The 16,585-nt window shown below is 44.1% G+C and overlaps 1 protein-coding gene across 2 annotated transcripts in view; it reads right to left on the reverse strand.

Moving 5' to 3' along the window:
* MERTK (MER proto-oncogene, tyrosine kinase) overlaps positions 1–16,585 on the reverse strand; it is a 135,373-nt gene that overhangs the window by 2,484 nt on the left and 116,304 nt on the right. For both annotated transcript variants that reach the window (XM_050753006.1, XM_050753007.1), the window contains 3 exons: positions 8,983–9,092; positions 6,612–6,771; positions 5,804–5,940 (listed from right to left, as the gene is read on the reverse strand). In XM_050753006.1, the coding sequence (XP_050608963.1) occupies positions 5,804–5,940; positions 6,612–6,771; positions 8,983–9,092 (407 nt within the window). The remainder of the gene's footprint in view (positions 1–5,803; positions 5,941–6,611; positions 6,772–8,982; positions 9,093–16,585) is intronic.

Raw genomic sequence — 16,585 nt, forward strand, 5'->3', positions numbered from 1 at the left:
TGACCCAAATTTAAATCATCTGACCCATGCAATAAATGACTGGCATGTCATGAACAGAAATATGCAATTTCCATATTGACATTTAGTTACAGCCTAGAGAACCTTTGGTGAATTCTACGAACATGGTACTTCACACACAACATGCAGCTCTCATTCACGTAGATGTATAATATCTTTTCATCTGTCCACTGGACCAGCCTTTATCAACACTTGCACATGCATCTGGAAGGTGGAGGCTGGCAAAGTGCCATGCATGTAAAGAGCTTAATCCTGAATGTAGGCCTAGACAATGGCACGGCGCACTTCCCTGCCTCACAATCCTTGTTCTCATCTCAGGCTTGGGGGTTCTTTCTTGTTTCCCTGTCTTACCTTCTTTAGATGGTCACTTAGACTTGACAGACAGTTTCTGTTTTTATTTTTGAGGTTTTCAGGCATAAGTCAATTTGCATGACTCCGTTTTCCACAGAGCCTCCTTGATCGTTTGCCATCTGAGATGAGCTTTGAGACATTCTGTTCTCGGGGACATAATCTCCTTTTCATTATTTCATCAAGAGGCTGTGGTATTTAACTTACTTTCGTTTATTTCATGTCTTAGGAGAAAGTGTTTAAATAATTTATCTTTATTTCCAAGTAGAATAGTATCAATATCACTTTGAAACTTCTTTTCCTTTTATATTCAATATCTTATCAAATGTATAAAAATATACATATGACTTTTAAAGACACGGTGAACATGTATGCTGTCTAACCTACTCCCACAAAAGGGCAATTTCATAGTAGTAGACCAAGGAGATTAACAAGAAGCTCCCATCTGGTAAGTAATAGGAAGGCTGTGATATTTAGTGATTTAGATTTTATAAAATTGTATGGATGGAAAGAAAAATAAGTTTGGTAATTGCTTTTGTAAATGGTTATTTGTATTTTTCTGTTGAGATTTTATAAAAGATGTGATCATATAGGTTGCCAGGGGCTGTGAGGAGGAAAGAATGGGATTAGTTTAATGGGTAGAGAGTTTCAGTTTTACAAGATAAGAAGAGTTTTGGAGATAGATGGTGGTGATGGTTTATACAACAGTGTGAATGTACTTCACGCCACTGAGCTGTACACACTGGTTAAGAGAGTCCATTTTGTTATGTATATTTTATCACAATTAAATGCAATCATGTGAATTTACAAAATTTGTAAATGTATGACTTTACTCATATTTTTCAAGCACCTGCTTTGCTCCTGGCCCTGAGGATGGCCGAGTGCAGGGTTGCAATTCTGCACAGGGAAATGATGCCCGTCTCCTATCAGCTGTGCTTCCACTGTGCTAGCCAGTATTTACCCAGCTCTGCTACTCAGCCCACCGTGACTCCCACCTTGTCCCTTCTCCAGATCTCAGATGCCTCAGGTGGCAGTGGAGGGAGGGATAGGTCAATGGATAGAAGAGGGTTTCTGAGATGGAGAAGGTGGGTGTAAGCTGGGGTCCTTGGGGCAGACAGGCAGCAGGCAAGAGGCAGGGCCAGCTCTGTGCCAGCCAACATGCCAGGTCCTGGGTGCCAGGATGAATAAGAGTATGAGGGCAATGCTAGGCTGGTCATGTGTGTGAAGCGCGAGGGTGGTGCTGGGATGGGCACCAGGTGAGTCCTGGAGAGGAGCCCCTGAGTCTGCGCAACTGCAGCTTCACGGTGGCTGATGCAGGTGGAACATGACCAGCAAGTGCCAGCTGTGTGTGGGCTGATGGGCCCTAACCGTTTACTCCTCACTGTAGCCCCACGAAGGAAGAGATGCAGTTCCACTCACAGACAGGGCAGCTGAGGCCTGGAGAGGAGAGGAACTGACTGAAGTCACGCCGACAGTCGGCGGCAGTGCCAGTCCATCTGACACATGGCCCCTGCTCTCATCTGTGACCTCCGCCTCCTTCACTAAGGAGAAGAGTCACTGACCTTTCCCTCATGCTTACTATTTCAGCCATCATGTGAAACACTTTAGATTTGTTTTTTGGGTTTTTTGTTGTTGTTTCTTTTTTTTGAGACAGGATCTTGCTCTGTTTCCCAGGCTGGAGTGTGGTGGCACAGTCATAGCTTACTGCAGCCTCCACCTCCTAAACTCAAGCGATCCTCCCACCTCCTGAGCAGCTGGGACTACAGGCATGCCCTGCAACACCCAGCTAATTTTGTTTATTTTTTGTAGAGATGGGGTCTCACTATGTTGCCCAGGCTGATTTCAAATTCCTGGCCTCAAGCAATCCTCCTGCCTTGGCCTCCCAAAGTGCTAGGATTACAGTCATGAGTCACTGCACTCAGCCTGAGTTTATTTTTCTTTCTTTCTTTTTTTTTTTTTTTGAGATGGAGTCTCACTCTGTCGCCCAGGCTGGAGTGCAGTGGCGCGATCTCCGCTCACTGCAAGCTCCGCTGCCTCCCAGGTTCACGCCATTCTCCTGCCTCAGCCTCCCGAGAAGCTGGGACCACAGGCGCCCGCCACCAAGCCCGGTGAATTTTTCTGTATTTTCAGTAGAGACGGTTTCACTGTGTTCACTAGGATGGTCTCGATCTCCTGACCTCGTGATCCGCCCACCTCGGCCTCCCAAAGTGCTGGGATTACAGGCATGAGCCACTGCACTCGGCCTGAGTTCATTTTTCAAAGGAAATGTCTCAGGAATGGAACAGAGGCCTCTTTGGGGGATGCTGTTGTTACCCAGCATGTAGATTCGAGAGGAGATGGAAGAAAGCCTGGCTCATGAGGGCCCGAGGCCACAGCACAGCCACAGACCCCTTAGCACACCCAGTGCATGGGCCCCACAGGAGGCGGGGGTAGGGGCAGATTTGCCCCTTTCTGCCTGACTTCCCTAGCCACACGGCGTGTGCTGACTCTGCTGCTTTGTCCCCTAAAATGTCTCACAGAAAACCAACTCAGCATTCCCTTGTTTTGGCTCTAAAAACCACAACGTGACACAGCTTAGACCTTGCTAAGACCCAGCATAATCACGGCAAGTATCAACTACTTTTTGGTGGGCAAGGAAAGCCAAGAAAGAAACTGCAACAAAACTCTTTCCATAGTCAATACTGTTTGACTGAAACGCCTCCTTATTTTCAGAAGCAGGCACTTCATAAACATGGCACTTTAAAAAACTACCATGAAACCCTAGAACTAATTGTATTAGCATTTCAGGATGTTTTAAAGGATTTACAGTGCTTGTTTCTCCTCTTAATGTTATACATCTACCACCACAATAAAAACCACCAACCACTACCAACAGCACAAGGCTCTGATTAAAACAGTTTCCTTCTTTTTGGCTTAGAAGGGACCTGGGAGGCCTGTGGGCAAATGGATCCAGGCTCTCTCCCCTATGTGAGGCAACAGGGCCTGTGTGTGTGTGTGTGAATATGTGTGTGTGTGTGTGTGTGTGGTGTGTGTGTGTGTGTGTGTGTGTGTGTGTGTGTGTGGTGTGTGTGTGTGTGTGTGTGTGTGTGTGTGTGTGTGTGTGTGTGTGTGTGTGTGTGTGTGTGTGTGTGTGTGTGTGTGTGTGTGTGTGTGTGTGTGTGTGTGTGTGTGTGTGTGTGTGTGTGTGTGTGTGTGTGTGTGTGTGTGTGTGTGTGTGTGTGTGTGTGTGTGTGTGTGTGTGTGTGTGTGTGTGTGTGTGTGTGTGTGTGTGTGTGTGTGTGTGTGTGTGTGTGTGTGTGTGTGTGTGTGTGTGTGTGTGTGTGTGTGTGTGTGTGTGTGTGTGTGTGTGTGTGTGTGTGTGTGTGTGTGTGTGTGTGTGTGTGTGTGTGTGTGTGTGTGTGTGTGTGTGTGTGTGTGTGTGTGTGTGTGTGTGTGTGTGTGTGTGTGTGTGTGTGTGTGTGTGTGTGTGTGTGTGTGTGTGTGTGTGTGTGTGTGTGTGTGTGTGTGTGTGTGTGTGTGTGTGTGTGTGTGTGTGTGTGTGTGTGTGTGTGTGTGTGTGTGTGTGTGTGTGTGTGTGTGTGTGTGTGTGTGTGTGTGTGTGTGTGTGTGTGTGTGTGTGTGTGTGTGTGTGTGTGTGTGTGTGTGTGTGTGTGTGTGTGTGTGTGTGTGTGTGTGTGTGTGTGTGTGTGTGTGTGTGTGTGTGTGTGTGTGTGTGTGTGTGTGTGTGTGTGTGTGTGTGTGTGTGTGTGTGTGTGTGTGTGTGTGTGTGTGTGTGTGTGTGTGTGTGTGTGTGTGTGTGTGTGTGTGTATATGTGTGTGTGTGTGTATGTGTGTGTGTGTGTGTGTGTGTGTGTGTGTGTGTGTGTGTGTCTAGGGAGGGTGCTGCCATGGACCCAGGCTCTCTCTCCCATGTGAGGTAGCAGGGTGTGTGTGTGTGTGTGTGTGTGTGTAGGGAGGGTGCCGTCCACACTCACCTGTTCCAGCCCAGGCATGGCACTCCATGACAGAGCCAGCGCAGGCCCACAGTCCTGAAATGTTCTCACTAAATATGGTGAGAATGCCCCTCTCCAAGCCCATGGCCCTTATTATACAGGGAGGAGACTCCCCATTAGGAAGGTTCAAATCCCCATCACCCAGCTACCGGAACTGCCACAAGAAATTATTTTAATAAGGTCAGCAAAGTGCTTGGGGGAGATTAATTGCCATGGCCACTCACAGGGCCAGTTAGGAAGCAGAGCCTGCGGTGGCTCAAGCCTGTAATCCCAGCACTTTGGGAGGCCGAGACGGGCGGATCACGACGTCAGGAGATCGAGACCATCCTGGCTAACACGGTGAAACCCTGTCTCTACTAAAAAAATACAAAAAACTAGCCGGGCGAGGTGGCGGGCGCCTGTAGTCCCAGCTACTCGGGAGGCTGAGGCAGGAGAATGGCGTAAACCCGGGAGGCGGAGCTTGCAGTGAGCTGAGATCCGGCCACTGCACTCCAGCCTGGGCGACAGAGCGAGACTCTGTCTCAAAAAAGAAAAAGAAAAAAAAAAGGAAGCAGAGCCTGGCTTATTAACTCCGAGGCCTGGGTCTCCTCCCCATACTGCTTGGCCTTGAAGATGGGGGCCCTGTTTGGATGGGATGTGTGCTGTGTGTGTGTCACAGCTGGTGGTTCTTTCTCCTGTCTAAACACATGATCTCTCAGGGACTATTTTATTTTATTATTTTTTAGTAAAGACAGGGTCTCACTATGTTGCCCAGGCTGGTCTTGAACTCCTGGGCTCAAACGATCCTCTCTCTTTGGCCTCCCAAAGTGCTGGGATAACAGGCATGAGCCACTGCGCCCAGCCCCAGGGAGCATTCCAAAAACACACACTTCTGGGCCCACTTTGTACCGAAAGCATCATAATTTCCAGGAACAGAGCCGAGGAATTGAATTGTTAGACTATCTCCCAGGAGATTCTGATGAGCAGCCCGATCCCAAAGTCACTGGTTTAGATTTCTCAGTTTCCTGATGAAGGATACTACTGTGAGTGGAGTGTCTGAAATGCTACATAGAAGGAAAAGGATAACTGGACCAAAAGAGGGTGAGGAATCATTCAAGGACCTCAGGCACTATAAGGCAAACCTATTCTCTGTGGATATATTTCCTAGAGGTGTGTAAGGAATTTTAGGACTGGTGCCGCTGCCTTATCTTGACAGTGCCCGTCCTTCGAGGCTGAGGCCCTTTGGAGGAGTGAGCCTCAGTGGGCTCACTGGAGATACCACACACTATCTCCCACATCAGGAATGGCTCCTGGCCTGGGGTGTCTGCGGGTGCCACCCCTCTGCACATGCCCATCTGGCTAACAGCAGTCCCGTTCCCCTCCCATGGCCGTGTTTCCGAGGTCACTGCAGAGCCAAGTGGCTGCCCCATGCAGAGTATGGAAGGGAGACAGAGAAGCCCACTCACAGTTCATCCAGGCAGTCCTCGGGCTGCTTCAGCCTGTGTCCATGGAGAAGATAGTCATACATCTCATGGTTCTGGACCCCGGGATAGGGAGTCATTCCCCGCGTAGCTATTTCCCACATGGTCACGCCAAATGCCCACTGGGAACAAAGCAACAAGTTAGGATGCAAGCCTTTCCACAAAGCCTGAATGGACCTTTTCACTGGCAAAGGCCATTTCCCTAAACACTGATGATCATGCACAAAGCTGGCAATTATGTGTGAGACGCACTGCTCTCCCAACGCCGCAATAATGTGGGGTTGGAGTGTCACAGTTCCCCACTTCTACAAAAGCTGTTCTGGGAAATCTGGCAAAGGCAGAAACAGCCTCGTCACATGTCTTCTTAATGCTCTCTTCCACTGTGGTTGTGAGGTGCTTTCTTTCCCTAATCTCGGGTCAAGGGCGTAATTACACAGCACCTTTCATATAGCATCTAGGTGCCAAGAGCCACCGGATGAACCCATTCAATTTAATGTGACTATGAAATATCCTCGCTGTGGGCCATGAGTCATCCTTCGACAGCAAGGAAAAATGGGAAGAAACTAACGGCTTTTGCAAAGCACACATCTTCTGAATGTCAGGACACTTCACCAGAACCTCTGTTTCACCTGCATTAAAGTATCTGGTAAGACATAAAAGACAGGTCTGAGCGAGCTCCCAATCCTCAGTTTATCAAAGAGTAAAATGTCTTGCCACACCAGCCGAAGTCATTTCTTTCAATATGCCCTCCTCTTTGCACCGTGGGGCCCCTGAATCAAAGCTATGTACGCACCACGTCACTTTTACTCGTGTAGACTCGGTCTGCAAGACTTTCTATGGCGATCCATTTAACAGGCATCTTAGCAATGCGGCCTTGGCGGTAGTAATCGCCGCTGTAAATCTTCTTAGAGAGGCCGAAGTCCGCAACACAGACAGTCATGTCATCTCGCAACCTACGATAGCAGGTTATGTCTTCAGCAGCGTCAGAGGCAATGCCTTAAATTACTGGTCTATATCAGACACAGGTGAAAACACTTATGATGACTGACCAAAAGGACACAGACACCATCAGCCTGTGAGCATGCTGCTTTGGGACCAATGGCAGAGCAAGAGCAAGAGCAAGAGTAAGAGCAAGTGATGCAATTTTTTTTTTTTTTTTTTTTTAAGACGGAGTCTCGCTCTGTCGCCCGGGCTGGAGTGCAGTGGCCGGACCTCAGCTCACTGCAAGCTCCGCCTCCCGGGTTCCCGCCATTCTCCTGCCTCAGCCTCCCGAGTAGCTGGGACCACAGGCGCCCGCCACCTCGCCTGGCTAGTTTTTTGTATTTTTAGTAGAGACGGGGTTTCACCGTATTAGCCAGGATGGTCTCGATCTCCTGACCTCGTGATCCGCCCGTCTCGGCCTCCCAAAGTGCTGGGATTACAGGCTTGAGCCACCGCGCCCGGCCTTTTTCTTTTTTTTTTTTTTTGAGACTTTTGAGATAGAGTCTCGCCCTGTCACCCAGGCTGGAATGCAGTGGCACGACCTCAGCTCACAGCAACCTCCGCCTCCCGGGTTCAAGCGATTCTCCTGCCTCAGTCTCCCGAGTAGCTGGGATTACAGGTACACACTACCAACACCCGGCAATTTTTTTTTTTTTTTTTTTTTTTTTTTTAAAGTAGAGATGGAGTTTCACCATGTTGGCCAGGCTGGTCTCGGACTCCTGACCTCAAGTGATCTGCCTGCCTTGGCCTTCCAAAGTGCTGGGATTACAGGTGTGAGCCACCACGCCTGGCCTCAAGTGATGCAATCTTGCATCACTCTGATCTGTGTGGGATGCGGACCAGCAAGGGCACCTGTGCACAGTGGCTAGAAACAGCTGGAGAACGTGGAGACACAGCATAGCAGGAGCAGAAAGCAGTAGCTCAAAACCAGGGCCCTCTGGTGGACTGATGGAGGACCCCAGCAGCCTTCCTCCCAGAGGTCTGGAAGCGGCACTGACCCTGTGGACTAAGTAAGCCCCCTGAGAGTTTGGAGAAGATGGGGAATTACATGCAGTAAGAACAAGATGCTGGGCTTCTTGCTAAGATGGTCAGGTGGGTGCTTGAGGAACTAACTGAGAAATTAAAGGGCTACAATTGCATTTGTAGCCCAAGCTATTAAAACAGCTCCTACACAAGAAGAAGGAGGAGGAGAAGAAAGAATAAAAGCAAGAGAAGGAAAAGAAATAGACATGAAGTGGTCTGGGGAAGGTGACTAACTTGTCCCTGTTTGCCTGACACTAACTTTTTACACCGAAAATCCGTTGTCCTGAGAAACCCCTCAGGCCAGGGTAAACTGCAAAGCTGGTCACCCTGCCTGCTGGGAAAACATGAAGCAAATAGTAAGGGAAAAAGACTTTTCATGATTCTCCCTCCATGGTGGAAAAATTAAGTTAAATAAAAACAATAACAAAACCAAAACCCCTTTAGGGTTTTCATAAATGAGGTGAAAGGGGTAGGAGCCCTAGGGGCAGGGCTGGCTGGGAGGTGGGAGGGGGCAGGCCCTATTGTCACATCTCTGACCAAGAAAAACAAATGACAAAATCCATTGAAGGACCACTCCCTCTTCTTGCAATAAAAAACTTAAAATCAAGACACAGTTACAGTTTTTGAAGATTCACAGCAGACAATGGCTCTGCTGAAGCAGGGCGAAGAAATGGGGAGAACTTAAGTCCACATTTCTTGTATAATGAAGCCATTGTCTGCTGTGAAAGGACAGCTTCCATGTATTCAAAGTACAAAACTTCTTCCTAAGGAAGTGTTGTGTAAACGTAGGGAAAAGCCTTTATGATTTTCACTGCTGTCTTTAAGAGGGGCTGATGTGCACATAACTCTAGGTCCAAAGCTACCTGATGGCATGGGGAAGGATCACAGGGGTCACACCTCGCATTCCTACCTGAGTGAGAGAGTGAAGGTAAACTGGAGTCATAAGGGAAAGCTTTGGAAGCCAACCAGACTCTCAGATGCAGAGGCAGTGAAAACTCCCAAACACCCAGCCATATTTCCATCTTCGGAGCAAGCCACACCATAACCCTTCCGACTGCAGCTTCCTTCCCTATCTAAACAGGAACAGGTCATCTCCTTATCCCTGCAAAGACCAGACACCATGAGGCCCCAATCCTTCCAGGATAGCCGAGGACTCTTACATGCAGTTTCGAGCAGCTAAATCTCGATGAAGAAAATTCCTGTTGCTCAGATACTCCATTCCCAGGGCAATATCCATCATGAACTTCAGTAGTGTCTGCAGAGGAATATGCTAGATGATAGAGGAGACAAGAAGAAAGACTATCTTTTAAAAAGGAAAACTTGCAAACAGTTTCGCCTGAAGGGGAAAGGATGCATTAATTTATGACAGTGTAGTGATGAAATAAGGAAACAAATCTTTTATTTCCATATCACTAATATCACAAATAAGGTTTTTAAAAAGGAATGAAAAAAACCTTAAACTTCTTGGCAAACATCATATTCTCTTTCCTCATCTTTAAAAGTATTTACAGTGAATGACATTGTTTCTTTTCATAAGGTATGAGGTCGAATGTGATCCTTCCCTGTGTCCTTCAGAGTGGGACGGAGTACACACGTTGCACAGAGGAGGGAAAGGCGGCGAGGTGCGTGTGTGTGGCAGGGGTCTAATGTTTGGGAGGGGAAAAGTCCACTTAGGATGAGCTGTTTCCAATGAGGCACCCCTATCTGCTACCATTTTACTTTGAAATGTTTTGAAAGATACTTGTTTCTTCTAAACAGCAATTAGGAGAGTCTTCAGCTGTTATCACAGGACCAAAGCACTACAAGTACATATTCAGGAATTTTCATTTTGTTCCTGTGGGGCCTGCCTATAAGTTTCAACAGCCTAGTATTTTCTCTAGCTTATAAAAATCAAACTAGATTGCTGTGTTAGAAAAACCAGTCACTGTTGGAATCAGTTATGAGGATGGCTGCTGATAAAACTTCAATGTAGTAATTAAGTGTCTTAGTGCAACCATGGCCCTGCAGAAAAGGATTTGCACAAGTCCCTGGCAGTCATGAATGGGTCCATCCATTATGTACCCTCCCCAAGGCACTGGATTTGCCATGGCTTGCTTTCCATACATGAGTTTTACAAAATGGTACTCATGAAGACATTGTATTTTTTAATGATTTTTATTTTCCAACCAAGACACATATCAATTATATACTGTATAAATAAATGAACTGTCTTAATCTTTATCTTTAAGTAAGGGAATTATTTTAAAACCAGGCATGGAAATTTTCTGCCTCTATTCTGTATTATTTGGGTATTTGGCTTTCTGGATACTAATTTCCAGGAAAGGATTTGGGTCCTAAGAAATATTGCATCGTACTGTCATTCATGAAGGTGCAGTGAGTATCAGGTACTATTCCTTTGTGCTGTTTTTTTCCTAGAACACTTCTGTTATTCCTGGAGACTGTGACCAAAGTCACTTAAAAATTAATTGTGTAGCACAATTAATAAATGAGTTCAGCAAGGTTGTAGGATACATGATGGACACACAAAAATCAACTGTATTTTTATGTAGTGGTGATGAATAATCTGAAAATGAAATTAAGAAAATTTCATTTACAATAGAATTAAAATACTTAGAAATAAAGTTAACAAGGAATTGTAAAAATTGTATTTTGAAAAGTGTAAAATATTGAAAGAAATTAAAGAAGATCTGAATAAATGGAAAGATATCCTGTGTTCATGGATAGGAAGACTTAATACTGTTATGATAGCAATACTCCCCAAATTGATCTAGAGATTCAACATAAGCTCTATCAGAATACCAGATGGCTTCTTTGTAGAAATCGATAAGCTGATCCTAAAAGTCATATGGCAACTCAAGGAACTGAGAATAGCCAAAACAAGCTTGAATATGTACAAAGTTGGAGGACTCAAACTTACCAACTTAAAAACTTACTACAAAGCAACTATAATTACGGCAGTATGGTACTGGGATAAAAATACAGATCAATGGAAAAAAATAGAAAGTTTAAGAATAAAGCCATGTATGGTCAACTGACTTTTAGGAAGGATGTCAAGACCATTGACAATAAGGGAAAAATAGTCTTTTCAACAAATGTTCCTGAGACAAGTGAATGGCCACCTGCAAAGGAATGAAATTGAACCTCTACCTCAAACCATATACAGAACTGAACTCAAATGATCAAAAGATGAATCAAAGACCTAGATGTAAGATCACAAACTATAAAATTCTTAGGAGAAAACATAAGGGCAAATCTTTGCGACTTTAGATTAGGGAATGGTTTCTTAGATATGACACCAAAAGCACAAGCAACCAAAGGAAAAAAAGAAAACTGGACTTCACCAAAAATAAAAATGTTTGTGCCTCAAAGAATACCACAAAGAAAGTGAACAGGAGACCCACAAAACGAAGAAAATACTTACAAATCACCCATCTAATAGGAACTCATATCTAGAATACATACAGAACTCAGGCCAGGTGTGGTGGCTCACGCCTGTAATCCCAGCACTTTGGAAGGCTGGGGCGGGTGGATCATCTGAGCTCAGGAGTTCGAGACCAGCTTGGCCAACACAGTGAAACCCAATCTCTATTAAAAATACAAAATTTGCCAGGAATGGTGGTGCACGCCTGTAATCCCAGCTATGTGGGAGGCTGAAGCAGAAGAATCACTTGAACCCGGGAAGCAGAGGTTGCAGTGAACCGAGATCACGCCAATGCACTCCAGCCTGGGAGACAGAGTGAGACTCCATCTCAAAAAAAATAAACAAATAAATAAAAATAAATAAAATATATACAGAACTCTTATAGCCCAATAATAAAAAGATAATCACATTAAAAATGGGTAAAAGGTCAGATAGACATTTCTTCAAAGAAGACATAAAAATGGCCAATAAGCACATAAAAATGTGCTCAATGTTATCAGTCATTAGAGAAATGCAAATCAAAATCATAGGGAGATACCACTTCACACTCACTGGAATGGCTAGAATTTAAAAGTCAGATAATAAGAAGTGTTGGTGAGGACATGGAGAAACTAGAACCCTCACATGTTGCTGGTAAGAATGAAAAATGATGTGGTTATGTTAGAAAACTATCTGGTAGTTTCTCAGAAAGTTAAACATTGAAGTTAACATACGACCCAGCAATTCTACAATTAGTATATACCCAAGAAAATGTAAAGCATATATCAACACAAAAATTTGTACCAAATATTCATAGAGCATTACTCATAAAAGCCCCAAAGTAAATAACCCAACTGTCCATCAACAGATAAATAACCAAAACATGGTATATCTATTCAACAGACTATTATTCAGCCATAAATAAGAATAAAATACTGTCACATGCTATCACATGGAAGAACCCTGAAAACATTATGCTAAGTAGAAGCAGCAAGTCATAAAAGATTACAAATGTATATGATTCTATTAATATGAAATGTCCAAAATAGGGAGAGAGAGAGACTGAGACAGAGAAGTTTAATGGTTCCTTAGAGCTGGGAACAAGGAGGGTAAAAGGGATTAGGAGCTGACAGCTGAAGAGTATGGGGTCAGTTTTGTTTTCTTTTTGTTTTTAGGTGATGAAAGTGTTCTAAAATTGATTGTGGTAATAGTTGCACAACTCTGTGACCGTACTGAAAACCACTGAATTGAATACTTTAAATGGGAGAATTGTATCTCAATAAAGCTGTCATCTTAAAAAAAAAAAAAGCACTGTTCCAGGAAAAGAGAGGGGAGAGAGAGAGAAAGAAGAGACAAAAGAGACAAAAGGCAGGCCTCTCTCTTTTATCTCTGGAGATGGGTGTGTGAGGACGTGATGCTGGAGAAGCTGCTATCTTGTAACCATGTGGAGCACCGGCTGCAGAAGAACAGAAAAAGGTGGAACACTTTGGGGCACTTGATGATGTTGAGGACAAAATGGCCAACTCTGCAGCTGTGCTACCTCTGGGCTTTATTGCATGAGATTCTGTATCTCCGCTGAAAGTCATTTTGAGTTGGGTTTTGTATTACATGCTGGTGAAGCCATTCTACTTGTTGTAGAATCTAAACATTGACCCCAACTTCTCTTTACTGTTTTATCACCCCTCCTCCCATCCTTCCACTGCTTTGCTGTTGCCATGTGAGACAATCTACTTCTCTCAAAACATGGGTATGTTCCCAGATCATTTGGTCTTTGCTCATTCTGATCCTGACTGTGTGCTTCTCTTAATTTTCCACTGTACTCCTCCTACCACTCTTTCGAGGAAATCCATGATGGCAGTGTGGAATTTATTTTTTATTTTTTGAGATGAAGTCTTGCTCTGTCACCCAGGCTGGAGTGGTGCAGTGGCGCGATCTGAGCTCACTGCAACCTCTGCCTCCTGGGTTAAAGCGATTCACCTGCCTCAGCCTCCCAAGTAGCTGGGATTACAGGCATGCACCACCATGTCCGGCTAATTTTTATGTTTTTAGTAGAGACGGGGTTTTGCCATGTTGGTCAGGCCAGTCTCAAACTCCTTGAGAGGTGAAGCCAGCTGGACTTCCTGGGTCGAGTGGGGACTTGGAGAACTCTTCTGTCTAGCTACAGGATTGTAAACGCACCAGTCAGTGCTCGGTGTCTAGCTAAAGGATTGTAAATGCACCAATCAGCGCTCTGTAAAAACGCATCAATCAGGGCTCTGCGTCTAAAAGATTGTAAATGCACCAATCAGCGCTCTGTAAAAATGCACCAATCAGCACTCTGTGTCTAGCTAGAGGACTGTAAATGCACCAATCAGCACTCTGTAAAATGGACCAATCAGTACTCTGTAAAATGGACTAATCAGCAGGATGTGGGCGGGGACAAATCAGGGAATAAAAGCTGACCACCCCCAGCCAGCAGTGGCAACCTTCTTGAGTCCCCTTCTGTGCTGTAAAAGCTTTGTTCTTTCGCTCTTCACAATAAATCTTGCTGCTGCTCACTCTTTGGGTCCGTGCCACCTTTAAGAGCTGTAACACTCACTGCGAAGGTCTGTGGCTTCATTCTTGAAGTCAGCAAGACCAAGAACCCACCCGAAGGAACCAACTCCAGACACATCCTGACGTCAGGTGATCCACCCACCTTTGGCGTCCCAAAGGTGGCTTACAGGCGTGAGCCACCATGCTCGGTCAGCAGTGTGGAATATTTTAAACATTTCTCCAGTAAGAACTCGTTTCTTCCCTGAAGCTCTAGCAGGCTGCTCACATCGCTGTGTGATGCATATGTTATTACAGACTATCTCCCTTTGTACTATCGATCTCCATGAGACCTGGGGTCGTGTCTCATCATCTGCCTGTCTGCCCTGCACAGCTCCAGCGGTGATGTCTGCCCTGGGTAGACTGGCACTACGGGTCCAGCACCCAAGCCCTCCTGGAGAAGCACGTTTAAATACACTGATATTGGGCCATCACAGTATCAAATACACTGATAATAGTCTTGGGCCGCTCTAGCAGGAACATGAGATATTTGTTCCAGGCAGCAAAGAAAAGATTTGAATAAAAGCTTGATTTTTCTGTTTGTCTATGCACTTTATGTCTTCCATCTTATCTGTGGCTACTAAGTAACAAAATAGGAAACTACATTCCTTTTTATCTTTTTAATACTTGAAAGTTATTTTCCATCATTGAAAATACACTTGTATTTTTTTGCAAATGGAAACTATTCATCAGTCAGTAAAGTCTGTGTACTTGTTTCCCTTACTTGTTATTTTGTTCAAAAGGATATAAGATTACAGCAGAACTTTTGCCAGACACAGATAAGCTGATTCTAACGTTTCAGTGGAAGGGCAATGAAACCAGAATAGTTAAAACAATTCTGAAAAAGTAGAATGAAGTAGGAGGAATCACACTGGGTGATTTTAAGATTTATAACAAAGCTTCAGTAATCAAGACAATGTGGTAGGGGCAAAGGATGGGAACACAGTTTATCGAAACAGAACACAGGACTCAGAAATGTACAACCAACTGCTTTTAGACAAAGGTACAAAAGCAACTCAGTGGATTAAGGACAGTCTTTTCACAAATGCTATTGGTCATCTATATGCAAAAAAAGCAAACCTTAAACTAAATCTCAAACCCTATACAAAAAATAACTCAGAATTGGTCATATACTTAAATGTAAAATGTAAAACCACACTATCTTTAGAAAAGAAATAGGAGAAAATCTTTTTACTAGAGGTTAGGCAAAGAGTTCTTAGACAAGAGAGCAAAAGCATGATTCATTAAAAAATAAAACTGATAAATTGGGCTTTATCAAAATGTACATTTTTTTTGCCTGTGTTAAGAGAATGCAATGACAAGCCACAAACTTGGAAAATAAGCTCTGAAAATCACATATCCAACAAAAGAATTGTATCTGGAATATATAAAGAACTCTCAAAATTTGTCAATAAGAAAATCAACAACTCCATTAAAAAATGAACAAAGTACTTGAACAGCAGACACTCATCAAAGAGGATATAAGGATGGCAAATAAGCACATGGCAAGATGCTCAACATCATTAGTCATTCAGGAAATGCAAATAAAAACCACGGTGAGATATCACTCTACATCAATCAGGACAGCTATAAGCAAAAACCAGAAAAGCCACCAAAAATACCAAGTCCTAATAAGAATAAGGAGTACTGCATTTTTCACACACTGCTGGTGAGAATGTAAAATGGAGGGGCCTCTCTAGAAAACAGTTTCTTATAAGGTTAAATATGCCCTTACCATATGACCCAGCAACCTACTCTTGGGCATTTACTTTAGAAAAATGAAGACTTCATCCAAAAATCTGTATGTGAATTTTACAGCAGTCTCATTCATGATTGCTAAAACCTAGAAACAACTCATATGTCTCTAAACAGGTGAACAGATAAACTGTGGTATAAGCATACAATGGAATACTACACAGCAATAAAGAAGGAATGAACTATTGATATACACACCTTGGCTGGATTTCAAAGAAATAATGCTGAGTGAAGCAAGCCAGTCTCAAAAGGTTATAAACTGGCTGGGCACAGTGGCTCACACCTGTAATCCCAGCACCTTGGGAGGCTGAGACGGGTGGATCACTTAAGGTCAGGAGTTTGAGACCAGCCTGACCAACATGGTGAAACCCCATCTCTAGAACAAATACAAAAAAAATTGGCCCGGCGCCTATAGTCCCAGATACTCAGGAGGCTAAGGCAGGAGAATCGCTTGAACCCAGGAGGCGGTGGTGGCGGTGAGCCGAGATTGCGCCCTTGCACTCCAGCCTGGGTGACAGAACAAGACTCTGTCTCAAAAAGAAAAAAAAAAAATTATACACGTATGATAGACAAAACTATCGGGGGAGAAAAAAGATGAGTGGTTACATGGGTCAGTCACGGGGGTAGAAGGTGTATACAGGGGTAGCAGGAGGGAATTTTGTTGGGTGATAGAACTGTTCCATATCCTGATTACGATTATGGGTACATTAAACTATATAAGTGTTAAAATTCCTAGACTTACGTAACAAAAAGGGAAAACAGGTCAATTTTACTGTATGATAATTTAAAAGAATATAAATTGTTCCTCTATTTCTCCTCTATAAAGATTCAAGAAAGAGATCCTATATGAGGCTCATCATATTTACACAGGTGTCCAAAACAGGGAGGAGAGTTAAGCTTCACAAATAAAGACAGGCAATTTTGGGCCACCAAATAGCCCTGTGTATTTTTAATCTTTTTGCTACAAAATGCACTCTTGTACAATAACATGAAATTCCCAGACCCGCAATAAATTATTAGAAAAATTGTACAACATA

Source organism: Macaca thibetana, chromosome 13 (genome assembly GCF_024542745.1).
Source record: "Macaca thibetana thibetana isolate TM-01 chromosome 13, ASM2454274v1, whole genome shotgun sequence".
In the NCBI taxonomy this organism is placed as follows: domain Eukaryota; kingdom Metazoa; phylum Chordata; class Mammalia; order Primates; family Cercopithecidae; genus Macaca; species Macaca thibetana.